Here is a 17010-nt window from a genome sequence, read left to right on the forward strand (position 1 = left end):
CTTGAAGGGTTACCATCCTGCTTCTTTTCTGCTTGCAAGCTTTTTAGGAGTCATGCCCACTTACAGCGCCAGCGAAGATGCTTTGACCACCCAAGTGGTGACCTTTTATGAGCAGCCAAGTGACCCTACTGTTCCTTCGCATCAAGCCACGGTTCTCCTGTTTGATCCCAGCAACGGCACCCTCAAAGCCGTAAGTTTCAAAGGCTTTTTATACTCAGACATGCCTTCGAACAAGGTAACCTCTGCAATACTGGGATTTGTAGTCTAAAATATAACGTCCTCCTGCTTTGAGCCTGATGGTTTTCTTCATAAGGCAGAACGCATCTAGGTTGCATAGTGGGGATGGAGGTCTAACATATTTAAATATTGGTTTACAATCTATAGGATGAAATACAATTTGTCCCAACCAGTAAACCCATGATGGCATGCAACTTTCAGCTCCCATTGATCCAATGGGTCCTCTCAAAGATCTATTGTGGTGCAATGTTTAGTATTGGACTATGACTCTAGAGTCAGGGTTTGAATTCCGGCTCCGCCATGGAAGCTCGTGGTGATCTTGCAAGTCACACTCTCGCCTCAGAAGATGGCCATGGCAATCCTCCTTCCCCCAAAACCTTCAAGAAAAGATGACAATAGGGTACCTTAGGCTCACCGTAAGTCGCAAGGCACACACAAAAACACATAGCTATGATAACAACTAAAAAAAGGTTAAGGTACTGACCACAGAGGAATAATTATCCCTTATTTCCATTACACACAGAATGTAACTGTTACAGACTGCCAAAATAAAGCTGCTTTGGTCTACTTGGAGTATGCTATTTGAATGATGCATGCATCCTAAGAATCCGAAGCTGCACACAAAGCTGACTCCAGGCTAGGAATGGAGTGTGGCTTTGGGGCGACCTCAGACTCTTAGGACCCATGCATCATTTAGCATACCTCCAAAGAGACCCGAAGCAGCTTTATTTGGGCAGTCTGTAACAGGTCTTTGTTACTGCAACAAGGATGAATGAAAATGACCTTTGTTTGTATCTGTATACTACCATGTTCCAAGCCATTTCATTGTTGCTGTCCGCCTGGCGGTATGGTATTTCTACTTCCAATCCTTGTACATCTGGCCATAGAATTTAAAAGCAGAGCGACAGAGAAGTGCAAATTATTTTCAAAAGTACTGTAGTTACAAGGGACGTTAATTCATTGTAAGTTATAATTTAACTTTCAGGGCCCCCAAATAGCAAAAGTAACAATTCAGCTTTCAAAAAGTGACCCTTCTTTTTCTCATTATATAGAGACCCTAATCCTCTCTATTCTACACCACAGAAGGAGTACTTTATTAATGTCACATTTTAATGCTCTAGCTATGGGAAAGGCCTCTGATTTTCCTTGCATCTTACCACATTCTTTTCCTTCTGTTTGACGCTTTGCTTTTGGAAAGGTCATGGATGGCAGCGTCATTACAGCCACGACCGCGGCCGTTTCTGCCATAGCTCCAAGGTGAGTGCTTTCATGAAGTGGACTCATGATGAGAGGCTATTTTTTATGCACAGAAAAGATGCATCACAAAAGAGCCATTTAGTTTGGGGACAAGGAATCGTATCTTTGAATGTATCAAGGAGCCTTTCGTCCAACTGGTTTCATAATGCCAGTTGTTCACCCGGGGTCTCTGATTTGGAAAGGGAGAGACACACTGAACTCAAATCTTTTGTCTGCAAGATCCTTTCTTGCCATCATTGCAAAGGAGTATTCAGTTTGAGCCCATTGACTACCCACAGTTGTTGAATGCCAAAGGATTCTTAGCAACAATTAACGAATTGATTTGCCTTCCCGCCTTTATCTCCTTGTTCATAGCAGCCTCTTCAAAGTCCTTCTCTTTTTATCTGAGAATCCTTTGAAAAGGGTTTTTTATGAGGGGGGAGAGAGTAGTAGAAATGGAGTATCTGTAGCTATTGAGTAATGTAAGGACTGGGGTGTTTTTGTCTTAGTTGCTGCAGTCTGTTTAACAGGTGTCCTGGGGCAATGAATGCTTGCATTCAGTGCTGTCAAGACATTTGGGGACGGAACGGTTACTATCTCGCCACATGTTGTTGGACTGCAACAGCATTCCTCGCCATTGGCTATGGTTCTGGAAGTGCCAGTCCAACAAGTTTGGGTTGCATGACTCCTTCCCATGCCTTCGATCCTGTTGAATCCGTAGACCAGAAATAAAAGCAGTGTAAGTATCTGTTGTGAAGTCCAAGAAAGAAATGATGTAGTGGGTATTACATGTTAGAAAGAGATGGTCTTAACAAAAATGTTTTTCTTCCTTCTGGATATGTTTTCAGCTCTTAATGCCAGTGGATTCTGAAGTATTATGCATCCTAGGCGCTGGCGTTCAAGCCTACAGCCACTATGACATTTTCACTGAATTATTTTCATTTAAAGAGGTAAGAATCCCATTTAAACAGTGTTTGGTCAAAGAACTGAATTTGATTAATTATTGCTATTATTATTATTATCATTGCTTATTTATATGATGCCATCAATGTACATGCCACTTTACAAGTATGACAACAACAAAAGAGCAGCCAGTCATGCCAAAGACATACAAATTAAAATGTATATATACACAAACACATTGGTGAAGGAAAGAGTAATACAAATATAAAATGTGTGATATATTGCAAAACAAATTATCCAGACAGAATAAAGAATAATAATAAAATAAAATATAAAGCAAACTGACAAATAAATATAATAAAAATCATAGAATTGTAGAGTTGGAAGAGATCATAAGGGCCATCCAGTCCAATGTCCAGCCATGCAGAAAATCACAATCAAAGCACCCCTGACAGATGACCATCCAGCCTCTGTTTAAAGACCTCCATGGAAGGAGACTCCACTACACTCCATGAAAGGAGTGTGTTCCATTGTCAAATGGCCCTTACTGTCAGAAAGTTCCTCCTAATGTTGAGGTAGAATCTCTGTTTCTGGAGCTTGCATCCATTGTTCCGTGTCCTAGTCTCTGGAGCAGAAGAAAAAAAAACTTGCTCCATCCTCAATGTAACACCTCTTCAAATACTTAAAGAGGGCTATCATACTACCCCTTAAATGTCTCTTCTCCAGGCTAAACATACACAGCTCCCTAAGTCTCTTCTCAAAAGGCATGGTTTCTAGATCCTTGATCATTTTGGTCACCCTCCTTTGGACACACTCCACAGTTTTTTGAATTGTGGTGCCCAGAACTGGACACCAGTTCTGGGCACCATCTACGATCCAGGGGAAATCTATTTATATTCATGTTTTAGTTTCCCAGGGGTGAAGTGTGTCCTGGTGGAAAGTTCTTTGTCTAAGGGTGCAGTAAAGTTATGGTTCACAGGCAGTGGAGTCACTACGGGGATGCAGTGGTGCGGCCTGCACTGGGTGATACCCCAGAAGAGTGGTGACACCCAGTCGGGCCCTCTTCCCACATGCTCTCCATCCCCACACATTGTTCTCACATGCTTCCCCATGCCATCCCCATCCCCAGAAGTCCAACTCCCAGACACCCCATCCCACAGTACGTGGTGATACCATGTGCAGAGATGCCACTGCTCATGGAGTCAGAGCACTGCGATTTTGAGTCCCTACGAGTTTAGTTATGGTACTCCCTGTAGCTGGTGGATGTGAATGGATTTTTCATAGCAGCAGTATATTGTTGCAAGCAATCCTTGTTGCTGTGTAAAGTAGTAAGGAGATGGCATGGCCTTGGAATGACAACTGAAATCATTAATTGTACAAAAGACCTGTTCCTGATGAAGATGAAAACTGCTAGAAGTGATTTGTTGACACTGATCCACACAGACAGCCCTTGACCTGTTAGGTTTCCATCATTCAGGATTTGTGCCTTGATAGACAGATTTCAACACACTGATGATAACCAAGAGAATTAAGCCCTGCCTATTCAATTTCTCTTGAAGGTGAGGATCTGGAATCGGACCGAGGAGAAAGCCCAGAAGTTTGCTCGCTTGGCCAGTGGGCCAGTGCGCGTCTGCTCTTCTGCTCAGGAGGCTGCAACTGGGGCTGATGTGATCATAACAGTCACTATGGCAACAAAACCCATTTTACGTGGAGAATGGGTGAAACCTGGGGCCCATATCAATGGTAAAGTACATTCTTATGTCGATTTTTCTCTGAGCCATTGCTGCTGGTCTCTGGCAAGATACATTTTACCCAGTGGACACAGATTTAATGTTGGCTCCTGGCAGGTGGATGAGATAGTCTGAGAAACTCTGGTCTAGAGGATCCCCCTCTGGCTCCGTGTTTCTACTTCGTGCTATTCTGAAGACTTTCCCTCCTAGGCAAGAAGCCAGAATTATGAGTAGAGTATCTTTCCCTTTTTATCTGTAAATCACTTAAAATAGCAGAGTCTGAGGGGCCTTTGGGTTTAAGGGGAGAAGTAGCAGGATGAGGTGCCCCCTTGTTCAAAGGATGGGTGACTGAGATTTAAACTGGACTTCAGATGGATATCTTTCCCCCCAACAAACAGAGGACAGCCACACAGCCCTTCAAACAGAAGCCGTGCGCAGGATAAGAGTAAATAGAGCATGGAGAGCATAGTCTGGTCTGCCTGATGGGCATTTGACTGGTGGAGGAAGGAAGAGCAGGGAGCCCTGGTGCTTCCACCCTGGCATCTTCTCTCACTCCTTTCTTTATATATTTATCCCAGTTCAGATAATCCCATCCACTTCATTTGTGCTTTGCCCACCAAGCAGACAGGAAAAGATTTGTGAAGTGGGCAAACTGCAGATGTCTCATTCCCACATTGGGTCATGGCTGGACCGCTGTTCTCTCCTCCAGTCCACCCCACCTTCCTTCCCCTCCCCTTCATCATTGCTTTGTCTGTCCTATTTCTCCTCTTGTATTGAAGTGGCATGGAGCATTAGGGGACAATTCATGTCCTCATTCACCATCACGACACAGGCTGAAAAGGCCGAGTCTCCTTAGCATTCTTTTTACTCTTTCCCCGGCGAACCTAATGCTTTTTTAGTAGGTTTTCACACAAATACACATGGCCCTTGCTTCTCTGTTTGCAAACCTAAGCAAGTGTTTGCTACCTGACTGCTTTTTCTTACCCTCCAGTTGTCCCAATTTGTCATTTTGCTTGTTGTTTATGTCACAACTATTACCATTACATTGGGTCATGTATCGGAATTATGATTTATGGGTAACCTTAGTACAATTTTTTTTTACTCAGGATTCTGTAGGGTGTGGGATGGGAGGACAGTGACACCATGAGTTACTGCACCGGGTGGCACCAACTCTAGTCATGCCACTTGCTTGTCCACATGTCCCTCGGAGGGAGGTGGAGTCTCCTTTGGAGGTCTTTAAGCAGAGGCTAGATGGCCATCTGTCAGGGATGCTTTGATTGAGAGTTCCTGCATGGCAGGCTGGGGTTAGACTGGATCACCCTTGTGGTCTCTTCCAACTTTATGATTCTATGTGTCTTGGTTTTCATCTGTGAAATATTAAGATGGTATAGAAAAGGAGGGGCAGAATTCTTCATTGGGTGGCAGTACCCCTTTGACTGCTCTCCTGCCATGTCACTGCAACTCTGATCCAGAATATGTAGCTATTTCTTAAGGCTGAAGGATGGGAGTTCAAGGATGGAGTCAGGTGGCCATCTCCATTCAGACATATTGCTGCTCAGGTTCTTAAGGGCAATTTTGGTTGGTGTTGGCACATGTTTGGGGGGGAGGGAGTTTTAACACCACTTCGGGCAACATTAATTCCACTAAAGCAACAGCCTTTTCAAGGAGGATACTTTCCTGTGTGATGACACCTCTGACAGGAGCCAGAGAAAGTTGATTTTTGCTTACTATATTTTCAGTTGCATCTGACTAAACTGTGGCAATGAGATGGGGTGGACCTGTGTGCGTCAACTCATAGGAATGAATGTGTTTATTAGTTTGATTTGATGTGTCTTTCAGCCATAGGCGCAAGCAGGCCAGACTGGCGGGAGCTAGACGATGATATCATGAAGAACTCGGTGTTGTATGTGGATTCAAGAGAGGCTGCTCTGCGTGAATCAGGAGATGTTATTTTATCCGGGGTAAGGAACTGGGGTTTGTTTCCCATTTTGGAAGAAATTATTGTTGGCACTAGTGTTGCCTGGTTTTCAAAACAGAAATAAGAGACAGTCAAAATTCATGACATGCAGGGTGATAAGAAGGAAGTAGCTATTAATAAAGCTGCATTTTACTTAAATACCAAATGTGTGGATTTCAGTTAACCTAGCTAAGTACAGTCGGCCCTTCTTATACACGGATTTGTTATACACAGGTTCAAGCATACACGGTTTGAAAATGTTCAAAAAAAAGTATAAATTTCAAATATCAAACCTTGATTTTCTGTTTTTTATAAGGGACACCATTTTTCTATGTCATTATATCTAATGGGACTTCAGCATACACGGATCTTGTTATACACGGGGGATCTTGGAACCAAATCCTAGCGTATAACAAGGATCCACTGTATTTCTCTGTAAAATATACCTGTTGTTCACACTTTCCATGATGCACACATTTCTTTGTGTAGGAAGGATCCACATGGAATTATTTTGGCATCTTGTTGAATTTATATAAAAGAAGCAGCATTCCAACCTTCAGATAGCGGACAGCCCTTATAATGAGGGACACCTGTCACCCCAAGACAAGCTTTCTGGATGGGACATCTCTTATGTGACAGGCAGGGACAGTCCCTCTTTAGCATGGCTCTCCGTCTCACCTTAATAAAATGCCCTGCTTCAGCATTATCTCCTACCTACCTTCTTCAGACACCCCTTTTGTGTCAGAGGTCTAGGAACCCCAATGGTCAAATAGGTGTGTTTCTGAATAATACACCACAAGACAGTCTTAGCAATTCTATAAAAACAAACTACAGTATAACTGCAGATGCAGCCTTAATTGAGACATCTTATACTTGTTACTACAATAAAAGATGTCTTAATTAAGGCTGCATCCGCACTTTGACACCACTTTAACTGCCATGGGTGCTCTCTGGTGCCCCAACAAACTACCATCCCCAGAATTCCATAACCTTGAGCCATGGTAGTTAGAGTGGTGTCAAACTGCATTATTTCTGCAGTGCAGATGCAGCCTAAGTGACAAGTCAATTACTCTATAGTTATACGAGGTGTCAGCTCACTAGCCGATGACATAACAAATAGATCTCTTTCAGGTACTGGTTACTTTCAGACCGTGATCCATATGTTGTACACAAAACAGCCTGATTTGCTAAAGCTGCTAAAAGTATTTCTGCTAGTTACCTGAAAAATATTGCTAGATTGTGCAGGGGATTCATTAAACTGATATTTATGTGGATGTACGGATGCATATATGTATATATTCTTTTACTGGATTTTATTGTGGGTTTCTTTTCTTTTTCTTATTTGTAATGGCTTTTAGTCAAATAAAATAAACAATTGACTGAACGGAAATAGAGGAGAGTGGTAGATATCAACACTTTTTGTTTGTTTCGCAGGCAGAGATTTTTGGAGAGCTGGGTGAGGTGCTGTTGAAAACAAAACCTGCTTTGCGTGAGAAAATGACTGTGTTCAAATCACTGGGTAAGAATAACCTCCTTCTGCGTGTGAATGACAGTGCAAGACAATGCGTGAGCATTTACCTCCATGCATGGGAATGTGGGCGATTATCTTCAAGCCTGCAACAGCTCTTTCCCTACCATCTCACAAAGGCCGTTGTCATGTTTTTGCTTCTCAAAAATGTAAGACTGAAGCAATTAGGATCAGCAAGGAAGCCAAGATGAATGAATGCATTGTCTGTTTTTCCGATGCTGCTGTCGCTCTGATCATAAATGTTTGCCTTGAGTCTGACTCCTTTAGTGCTCCAGCTGAGCAGTCTGAGTTAAATCATTGTTTAAATGCCACATGGATGTTACACGTTTCCTTTGTCACTTCACTGTTTTTCTGGTTATCTTTAAGCACAAAACTCTTCCAGGGACTAGGCAAGAGGCTTATTTCAGACAACCAAAAGGAATGAATTTTTGGTGCCATCAAGCACAGCCAGCCAATCGGCACCCAGAAATTGGAAAAAGGACTTTTTGAGATGCCTAGAAAACCCCAGTGGACATAACCGGTCTCCAGGCAGGCTAAGAGTTTTGTGGAGCAGTCCAAAAATATTTTCCCCCAAGCTCTCTCAGAATCCATCCACACTGCACAAATAACCTGGTTTGATACCACTTTTGGCTCAATACTGTGGAATTCCAGGAATTGTACAATTTCCAGAATTCCATATCATTGAGCCATGGCAAAGTGGTGTCAAACCAGATTATTTGTGCAGTGTGGATGCAGCCAATGTCTACATATAGGGCTGGCTCAAGACATTTTGCTGTCCAAGGTGTGAAGGGTAAGATGGTGCCTCCTATACCAGTTTTAATCAGTGCATCAGCTGTGAATCATCTTCAACACATCTGATGGGAAGCCTTCTTCCACTGCATCTGAGGGTACCAGAATAGCTTAGTCCGGTTGTGAGGAACACCCAGGTCTGCCCTCCAGCAGATGAGAAAAGCCAGGGGGCTCATCTTTGCCCGCACTGCCCACTCCAAAACACCTGCCATCTTCCACCTGAGATAAAAGCTTCTCAAGCAATCTACCTAGTCCCACTGTGTTCTTCACCTTAAAAATCACGTGTGTTGTTTTGTCATGCCATTGGCTGTGATATTAATTCCACCCCTTTTTTCAGGCATGGCGATTGAAGATATGGTCGCAGCAAAATTAATCTTCGATTCCTGGTCAGCTGCCAGCTGAAGTGAAAATCCGTGACCATCCTGAACAAGAAAGCAATGAAGTAGCATCCTGAGTTGTGTTCTTCCCCTCCAAAAAAGCCCTGTTTTAATCCTTTAGCTGGACAATCAAGTTAAAGACTGAAATTGCAATCCCATACACACTTAACTGGGAGCACTGTATTGATCTCAATGGCATGTACTGCTGAGTAGAGATGCCTATGACTGCACTGTAATTCTCACTATTTTATAGGAAGATTTTTTTAGGATGAAATAATTATATACTTAAGCACATTCAGTAGTCTTTTGTAACATTTATCTTTCCCCCCATGTGCTTCCAACTCTGACTTATGCTTAGTGCAAATAAACAGATACAGATTTTTGTCTCTTTGGGAGAGTACATCATTCTGTAATATAAAAACATAGGCTTGGTTTATATTTGGAAAAACCTAGGGCTTAAACAAATCCCCACATTTTCAAGAGCCTGATGGTGGCTTGATTTCAGATTTCTGCTCCTATAAAGATAATTGGTTTTTAGACCAGATATATTTCCAAATGATTCCTATTTGCTTTTCTCATAAAATCAGTAGTTGATTCATCTGGGCTGAGAAGTTTAGAGAAAAGGGTCCGAGAATGTCTAGTGTATATCCAGATGATGCTGTGACAGTCATTTCAGTATCATGTTGGCTTAGGTGGCACTGAAATGAGAGCGAGGGGGTGGGCATAGTGCTGCCAGTATGGTTGCCAAACTAGCGGTATTCCATTCCCTGAGATTTGAAGGCCAAAATCTAAGACCAAGGCTTTGTCATGTCCTGCAACGGGGTATGCAAGAGTGGGCAATAGGGTTGCCAGATCTCATGGCATGGCCTCTGTTTTCCAGTCTACAGGGAAAGGGAAGGGAAGGAATCTCATTGAGCTTGAAAAAAAAGTGTGTATGTATGCATTTTAATCATTTGTTGTATGGTGTTTTTAGATGTGAATGACACACTGTAACCAACTATAGTCGATGCTTAATATACCATGCTTATCAGGGGCTGGCCCTTGTAACATCAATATTATAACATCGCCAAGACTCACCCCTTCTGATACCACAAGTCCCTCATTCTCAGGTTTTGGCCCTGCAATGTCAGAGGTTAGGACAGGCCTGCACAACATGCGGCCTGGGGGCCACATGTGGCCTGCCTAAAGATCTTGGGTGGCCCACGAGGATGTAGACCAGCTTCAAGGCTCCTCCAATATCTCTCAACTGCAGCACTGCCTGGTGAAACTGTTCTGTTGCCATCATAATTAAGGCAATGCCTGTTGGCTGCTTCCTCATGGAAAAAAGTCCTGTGAATGGGTCCAATGATAAGCAAAAGAATCAGCATGCAGAACATTGTTCATTACTGAAGCTGCTCCTACTAAGGTAGCTCCTGAAAGCTAAATCCTTCTTGGGGAAAATTATAATATCATCTCTCTGAAGTGCAACCTCTGGATTCAATGCAATTTGCCTTAAACACTGTCTGCAATAACGGAGTATTTATAACGGAGTGTCTTAAGCCTTGCCAGGACTCTCTAGTGCCTGTTTTCTCCTGTTGATTGCATTTAGGATTTTCTTCCTTGGACCCAGCTGCATTTGTATGTTCCTTAGGTCTTCATCCGAACAAAGCATCAGGGCCTCTAAGTCAATGTTTTCTCTCATCAAGCCGGGAAGGAGTTCATCCAAGTTCTGTGATGCCAGGAATACCTCAAGGGGGGTGGTCTCCACTTTGCCATCATCCCATCCAATTTCCTCTTCAGCCCAAGACTCATCAAAATCATTCCCTACGTCTGGATCATCAGCCTCTTCAGGCTCTTCAACATAAAGCAGTCCATTTGGTATTTTGAAACGTACATCTTCTTTCTTCGTTGATGTGCTGTCTGCATTTTTGCCCATGGAAAAGTTGCTTCTAAAAACAATGTTGCCAAGACCTGGACGATTGAAGATAGACTTCGATCTTAACTCTTCTTCTTCTTCGCCTTCGGAAATACTGGCTTTTCTGTTAAATTCACTAGGTAGTTCTTCTTCATCGTTTTCGTTGAATACATCCATTACAGCAGTTCGGCCGGCTGCGATGTCCTCCTCTCGTCCACTGCTTCCGGCTTCTTGATTGTCTACATTCTCCCCTTTCTTTTTTGTTCTCAGCTTGAAGGTGTCTTTCAGCTGTTTGGGCAATGTGCTTAGTGAGCTGTAAGCAAAGAAATTGGACACCTTTTGCCTTGTAGCTGTTCCCCTTGGTAAATACATGGACCCTTTGTTAAAGTTCCTGTTCATTTTATCTTCATGCTTCTCTTGACGTCTTTCACATTCACGGATTTGTCGCGCAGCATCCTGTGGCGCCTGAGCCTTCAGCCTGGAGACCCGTTTGGGGTTCTTGATCGTCTGTTCGGTGGCAGCATTGTCGAGAATCCTGACACATTCGTATTGGTTTCTGCTGGCAGCCACATCGAGAGGAGAACGCATGTCATTATCCAGGGCAAAGATATTTGCGCCAACATTGATTAAGAAGGAAACACAATGGATGTGGCCATTGATAGCTGCATGGTGAAGAGGAGTGTTCCCCCAAATGTCACACTTATCTGGATCACCTCTGTTAAATAAAACAAAACATAAAAGATTATAAAAACTATGACTCAACTCACATAGAGTAGCTGGAACTACACAGGCAATAGGATCAGGTGATAAAATCCCAAAAAGAAGAATAACAAAACCAGGACAACAAGGAGTCAGGATTTAGTCCTCTCTGCTTCTTTACTAAATGCAGGACTCTGTTTTTTTGTGGGTTTTTCGGGCTATAAACCCACAAAAAACCATAGATGCCGGCCATGAAAGCCTTCGACTTCACGCAGGACCCTGTGTTTGTGTGTTAAGCGCATTTGTTGTCACTCTAGGCAAGGCATATAAAAACAAGAATCTCCGCTCTTCGTTTTGAATTTGCATAGTCTGCTTTGCAATCTCAGGACTTTGTGAATTTTTACCCAATTTCAGAGCTATTTTGCTATTTGAGGAAAAGAACAAGATGGTGCACTATGGAAGTGACAAAGCCTCCTCACTCTACATTAAACATGCAGGGGATTTGTTTCTAAAGCCTTTAACACGTTGTGAAACTTGGCAGCTTCTCGACCAAAGTGTGAGAATTTTTATTTTGCATCATTTGTAAATGAAGTGAAGGGCCAAGACCTTTCCTATGAGAGTTCAATGTGCAGGGCTACATACTTTACATAAACAACCATTCAACCAGGGTCTCACCAGGGGTTGCACACTAACTGGTTACTTCCTATTGCTTTATTATGAGGATGGCCCTGATGCTGGCTGAGGAGAAGACTCTGGTTTTGGCTTGCAATGAAAGACAGCCTTTCTAACAACAAGTTTAAGCTATAAAAGCAATTGGCTTATGCTAAGTACATCTATATATAAAAAGTGGGTTGTCACACTTTGGGATATATCATGAATGACATTGGAAAAGATGATAATGCTTGACAAAGTTGAAGACAGTAGGAAGGGAGGAGGACCACATTACAGGGGATTCATTTAAAAGAAGCCAAGCCCTTGAGTATGAAAGACCTCAGCACAACGGTTGATGACTGGGACTCTTGGAGATCTCTCATTCATAGGGTCACCATAGGTCTAGTCCAACAATGGAGACTCCATCATTCTCTGGCATCAGCCCCTCAACCCAGAAATGATGCGTCAGCCCAGGTTCAGACTGATAACCTCCGAATGAGGAAGTAGGGTTAATTTTTCTTTCATAGCTTTGTCTATGAAGCTGTGTTCATTTTCGCCACTCGGGATTATGACTGCAATTTCAGGGATAAGCAATTGCACTGTTTAAAGGTCACATTTATTGTCAATAAAATATGGCTTATAAAACTGCACGCCACGTCTAAAAGCTAGAGACAAAGCAATGTATTCATTTGATGTTTGCTCCTTAACGGGAGTTTAATAACAGCTCTCTTTAACAAATGCATAACTAGTTAAATTAGTTTAACTAACAACTACCTTTGTTCAACTGCGTTAAAATGATATTTCAAAATACAGTTTGTATGTATTTAGAATCCAGATTACCAGGATTGTTATTAGTTGTTATAATAATAATATTATTAATATTAAATTATTGATACTGGGGTAGCCAAGTGTCCTATACAAGATACAAGGGTACGCAGGATGTGCTATCAGAAAGGAGAGCCACAGGGACATTGAAATTGCACTTCATCAGTTAGCACCCAGACAGCAGAGTGACCAGCAAGTACAATGGTCAGATGAAGGGAATATTTCTATTTAGGGTTTCCAGGTCTGGACTATCCTAGACTGTGAAACTTCAGGACCAAAGCCTGAAACCTAAAGATAATGCCTTTTGGTGTCACGGTAGCAGCTTCTGGAGATATCATTAAGCATGGTATATTAAACAACCACACCTACGCAGGATATGCCGTTCAAATAAAACAACAACAACACCAAGTCTAATAAATAAGGAAACCGTGGATGCTTGAATCCGTGTATAAAAATCCGTGTATAAGAAGGGCTGACTGTAAATGCTATTGCTAAATGTTAAACTGCAAAGCCCTGGATTCTATAGGCAGTTAAAGCAGACTCATGATGCTATAATTATGTTGTCCTTATACATGCTAAAATAAGAAAGCTACAGATGCTACCCAATGATACCTTTTCATTCTGTCACCACTTGCCAATGTTTGTGGTCACAAAAGCATGGCGGTACATAGGTTGGCCCCTAAGTTGTACTTACCCTCTCCGGCAAATTATTTCCAGCGCTTCTAGGTTCCCGTGGTAAGCCACCAGCAGGGTGGGTGTCATCCCATCTGTATCCGAAGTGTTCAGGTCTTTTCGGGTTGCTTCCTTCAGTACTTCCAGATTGCCGTCGGCAGCTGCCTGGTGGTACCGGGTGGACATTTTCTCTTTCTGGGAGTATCCAGCGGAGCAGGCACACTTCGCAGCCACACGTTTCTGGAGAGCGGGGCGGTTAATTAATAATCTGTGATGGAGAGGCATCAGCTTCAGCAAGAAATGAGGAACCAAAGGTCACTCCCAGGAACCTATTGACATGCCTTGTCTTATGCTTCACTTGAGACAATGTACAGTTGGCCCTTCTTATACATGGGTTCAAGCATACACTGAAAATAGGAGGTTGGATTTTCTGAGAAATATACTGTCAAGAACTATCAGTGTTATAATCTAAAGTATTTGGTGATAGTTTGGTCTTGAATGGTCAAATATAACCTATTAGGTTTGCAAAAAAAAAAAAAAACCCCAAACAAAACCCCGCTCTTAATGAAGAGGAAAAGGTCTGGAAGTGATTTTAATATGGATTGACATAGCAGCCTGCTTTTTAAATGTTTTATTCTCCCAGGAATGGGGATGACTATGGGGACTAATGTGATGAGGCTTGTTCCCCTAAATTCACCACTGTTCTGTGCTATAGCTGATAAACTATACATCAAAGTACAATAACAACCAAAATCCACAAAACAGTGATGCCTTTGTTGGACCAACCATAATGCACAAAATACATGATGCAAGCTTTCGAAGCTCCACTCGGACAACTTGGAGGTCCAATAAAGATATTGCTGTTTTGTCGATTTTGGATGTTATTGTACTTTGCTGTATGGCGAACACGGCTACCCCTGGAAACTATACATCAGTTGAACACCTCCCCTCCCTCTTTGACAGAGCTTGGACAATTCATTTCGAACTATAGCTCCCCAAATCCCTGGGCATCATAAACACTGGTCTTGGTGGTTGAGGGTTTCTAGGAATTGAAGTTACAAAGTAAGCATTCCAGCTCTTCTCTTTGGACTATCTTGTTCTGCCTCTTTGCTTGTTTGAAGGCTAAATATAAAGTCATTTGCATATTAATTTGATCATTTAATTGGCCACTAAAGCCTCAAATGCCCTAGCTCAGATTAACATCTTCTCAACTTTACACAAGGCACAAAATCTCAGTATGCACTGAAGCTCAGTCTTGAGACTCACTTCGCATAAAAGTATAAAACTAAGGATGTAGTTTTGAGCCATGAAAATAAAAAAGGACTTTTTGTTTATATCCTGCGTTACAATTAAATTGATTGAGATGCCAGCAGAAGGCATGCATTCAACCACTTTTGAGGGAGCATTTTAATGAAGCCAAGTACAGGAAAGGGAAAAAAAGGGCTTAATGAGTTTCATTGTGGTTTCTGTCTGGCAGTTGAGAAAAGATCAAACCAGCTCACCCCAAATCCCCTTTCCATTTTACTAGCCCTTCTGTCTGGGCCCAAACAAAGCTGTTACTAGAAGTCTTTTTTCTCTTTCCTTTTAAAATCTTCTCTTGAATCAAAAGTGGTGAGGTTTGCCTAGAATTGGATCTTTTCTTTCTTTTCTCTTCCATGAAAAGATGTTCTAAGGTACAGATCACACTTTAAAAGGGAGGGTGAAATCGGCAGTTAATTAGGATGAATGGAAAGATGTTTGAAATGACACTTGGGCCTGTTACAGACTGCCAAAATAAAGCTGCTTTGGGTCTCTTTGGAGGTATGCTATTTAAATGATGCATGGATCCTAAGAGTCCGGAGGTCGCGCCAAAGCCACACTCCATTCCTAAGCACTGGAGGGCAGCTTTGGTCCAGTTTCTGGATTCTTAGGGTGCATGCATCATTTAAACAGCATACCTCCAAAGAGACTTGAAGCAGCTTTATTTTGGCAGTCTGTAACAACAGGCTCAGACTTTCTGAAATGCTTTGGCTCCAGTCCTGACAATTTCAGTTCATAAATCAGTGTCTACAGGAAGAAGCCACACTGTATTTCAGGGATTTGACTCCTATAGCCTAACTTTGTTGGTTCCATGTACCAAGATGCACCTGTTTATTGTCTCGTCCATTTGCAGCATTTTCCTATTAACTAAGGACAGTTTAACCTTTAAAAAAGGCTTCAAGCCACTTTCAAGTTTGCTTAGTTTTTCCTGGCAGTCAGTTTCTACACACTTTGCCCATCTTTGTCTTCATCCAGTCTTGGATGGTCTTCAGACAAAAGCTAAACCATCATTGCTTTGTAGTGTTGCCAGAATGAAAACCCAATAGGGCTTCTGTACCTTTACAGGTTCTGTAGAACAAGGAACTGCAGCAGGTGCTGTTTGTTATAACAATTCCCTCTTCTACATATACCTTAAAGCACTGGTTCCCAAACTCTGGCCCTCCAGATGTTTTGGACTTCAACTCCCAAAAGCCCTAACCAGCTTGGCCAAGGCTCAGGAAATCTGGGAACTGAAGTCCCAAACATTTGGAGGGCCAAAGTTTGGAAGCCTCTGCCTTTAAGTACAGGAGCCTCTCCAGTTTTCAATCTGTCAAACCTGGCTCCATCATTCACATGGCAGAAAATCCAGTTTGACACCACTTTACATGACTCAAGGATATGGAATTCTAGGGACTGTAGTTCTGTGAGACATTTAGCCCTTTCTGGCAAAGAGCTCTGGTGCCACAATAAAACTACAGGTCTCAATGGGATTCTATAGTATGGAGTTAAAATGGTGTTAAACTGGATTTTTCTGCTGTGCAGATGCAGCCCCTGCCTGTCGGTGTTCTGCTGCATTTTGGCTCCTATGCCTTTAGCAGCAGGCGGTTGTTGTGTCTTCTTCATATTAATTCAGTCTTTGTTGCTGTTGTGTGCCTTCAAGCCGTTTCTGACTTATGGCAAAACTCATGGGGTTTTCATGGCAAGATTTGTCCAGAGTGGGTTTGCCCTGACCATCTTCAGAGGCTGAGAGTGTGTGACTCTCCCAAAGTCGCCCAGTGGGTTCGTGGCCGAGATCATGGGACTCGAATCCTGTCCTGGTCTAGTGCTCAAACAACTACACCACCCTGATTCACTTAGGGTTAAGACAGGCTATACCTGCCATAGCTCAAGGCTGTGGCATTCTGGGAATTGTAGTGTATTGTGGCACCTGACAGAAAAGGCTAAATGTCTCACAAAACTACCGCTCCCGGAATTCCCTAGCATTGACTTATATTGTTTTAACTTTGTAAGCTGGTTTCAGTCCCTTCTTGGGCATAGAAATGAAATGAAATGAGCCAGGGTAGTTAAAGCAGTCCAGTGTGTTTGGGACCTATAACTGTCACGGATCAAGGCCAGGGCATTCTGGGAATGGTAGTTTAAGCAGGCTCAAACTGGATTATTTCTCCAGTGTGTTTGGGACCAATAACTGTCACGGATCAGGGCCAGGGCATTCTGGGAATGGCAGTTAAAGCAAG

At 42.6% G+C, this 17010-nt stretch overlaps 3 protein-coding genes across 3 annotated transcripts in view; 2 read left to right on the forward strand and 1 right to left on the reverse strand.

The window, feature by feature from the left end:
* The first annotated feature begins 52 nt into the window (after nt 1-52).
* Nucleotides 53-9147, forward strand: CRYM (crystallin mu). The gene is given in 7 exon segments (XM_042438601.1): nt 53-190; nt 1436-1498; nt 2322-2423; nt 3936-4119; nt 5946-6067; nt 7498-7582; nt 8718-9147. Coding segments are annotated over 7 exon segments (759 nt in total). The 3' UTR covers nt 8783-9147.
* Nucleotides 9148-9234: 87 nt separating this feature from the next.
* ANKS4B (ankyrin repeat and sterile alpha motif domain containing 4B) lies at nt 9235-13732 on the reverse strand. Its single transcript, XM_042438600.1, has 2 exons — nt 13521-13732; nt 9235-11366 (listed from the first exon to the last, which is right to left on the reverse strand). The coding sequence occupies exons 1-2, from the start codon at nt 13682-13684 to the stop codon at nt 10292-10294; spliced, it is 1239 nt and encodes a 412-aa protein (XP_042294534.1). The 5' UTR covers nt 13685-13732; the 3' UTR covers nt 9235-10291.
* Nucleotides 13733-16318: 2586 nt separating this feature from the next.
* Nucleotides 16319-17010, forward strand: part of ZP2 (zona pellucida glycoprotein 2) — a 14251-nt gene continuing 13559 nt past the window's right edge. The window contains exons 1-2 of the mRNA XM_042437845.1: nt 16319-16333; nt 16911-16942. Coding sequence (XP_042293779.1) covers nt 16319-16333; nt 16911-16942 — 47 coding nt within the window. The remainder of the gene's footprint in view (nt 16334-16910; nt 16943-17010) is intronic.

Source organism: Sceloporus undulatus, chromosome 8 (genome assembly GCF_019175285.1).
Source record: "Sceloporus undulatus isolate JIND9_A2432 ecotype Alabama chromosome 8, SceUnd_v1.1, whole genome shotgun sequence".
NCBI classification, from domain to species: domain Eukaryota; kingdom Metazoa; phylum Chordata; class Lepidosauria; order Squamata; family Phrynosomatidae; genus Sceloporus; species Sceloporus undulatus.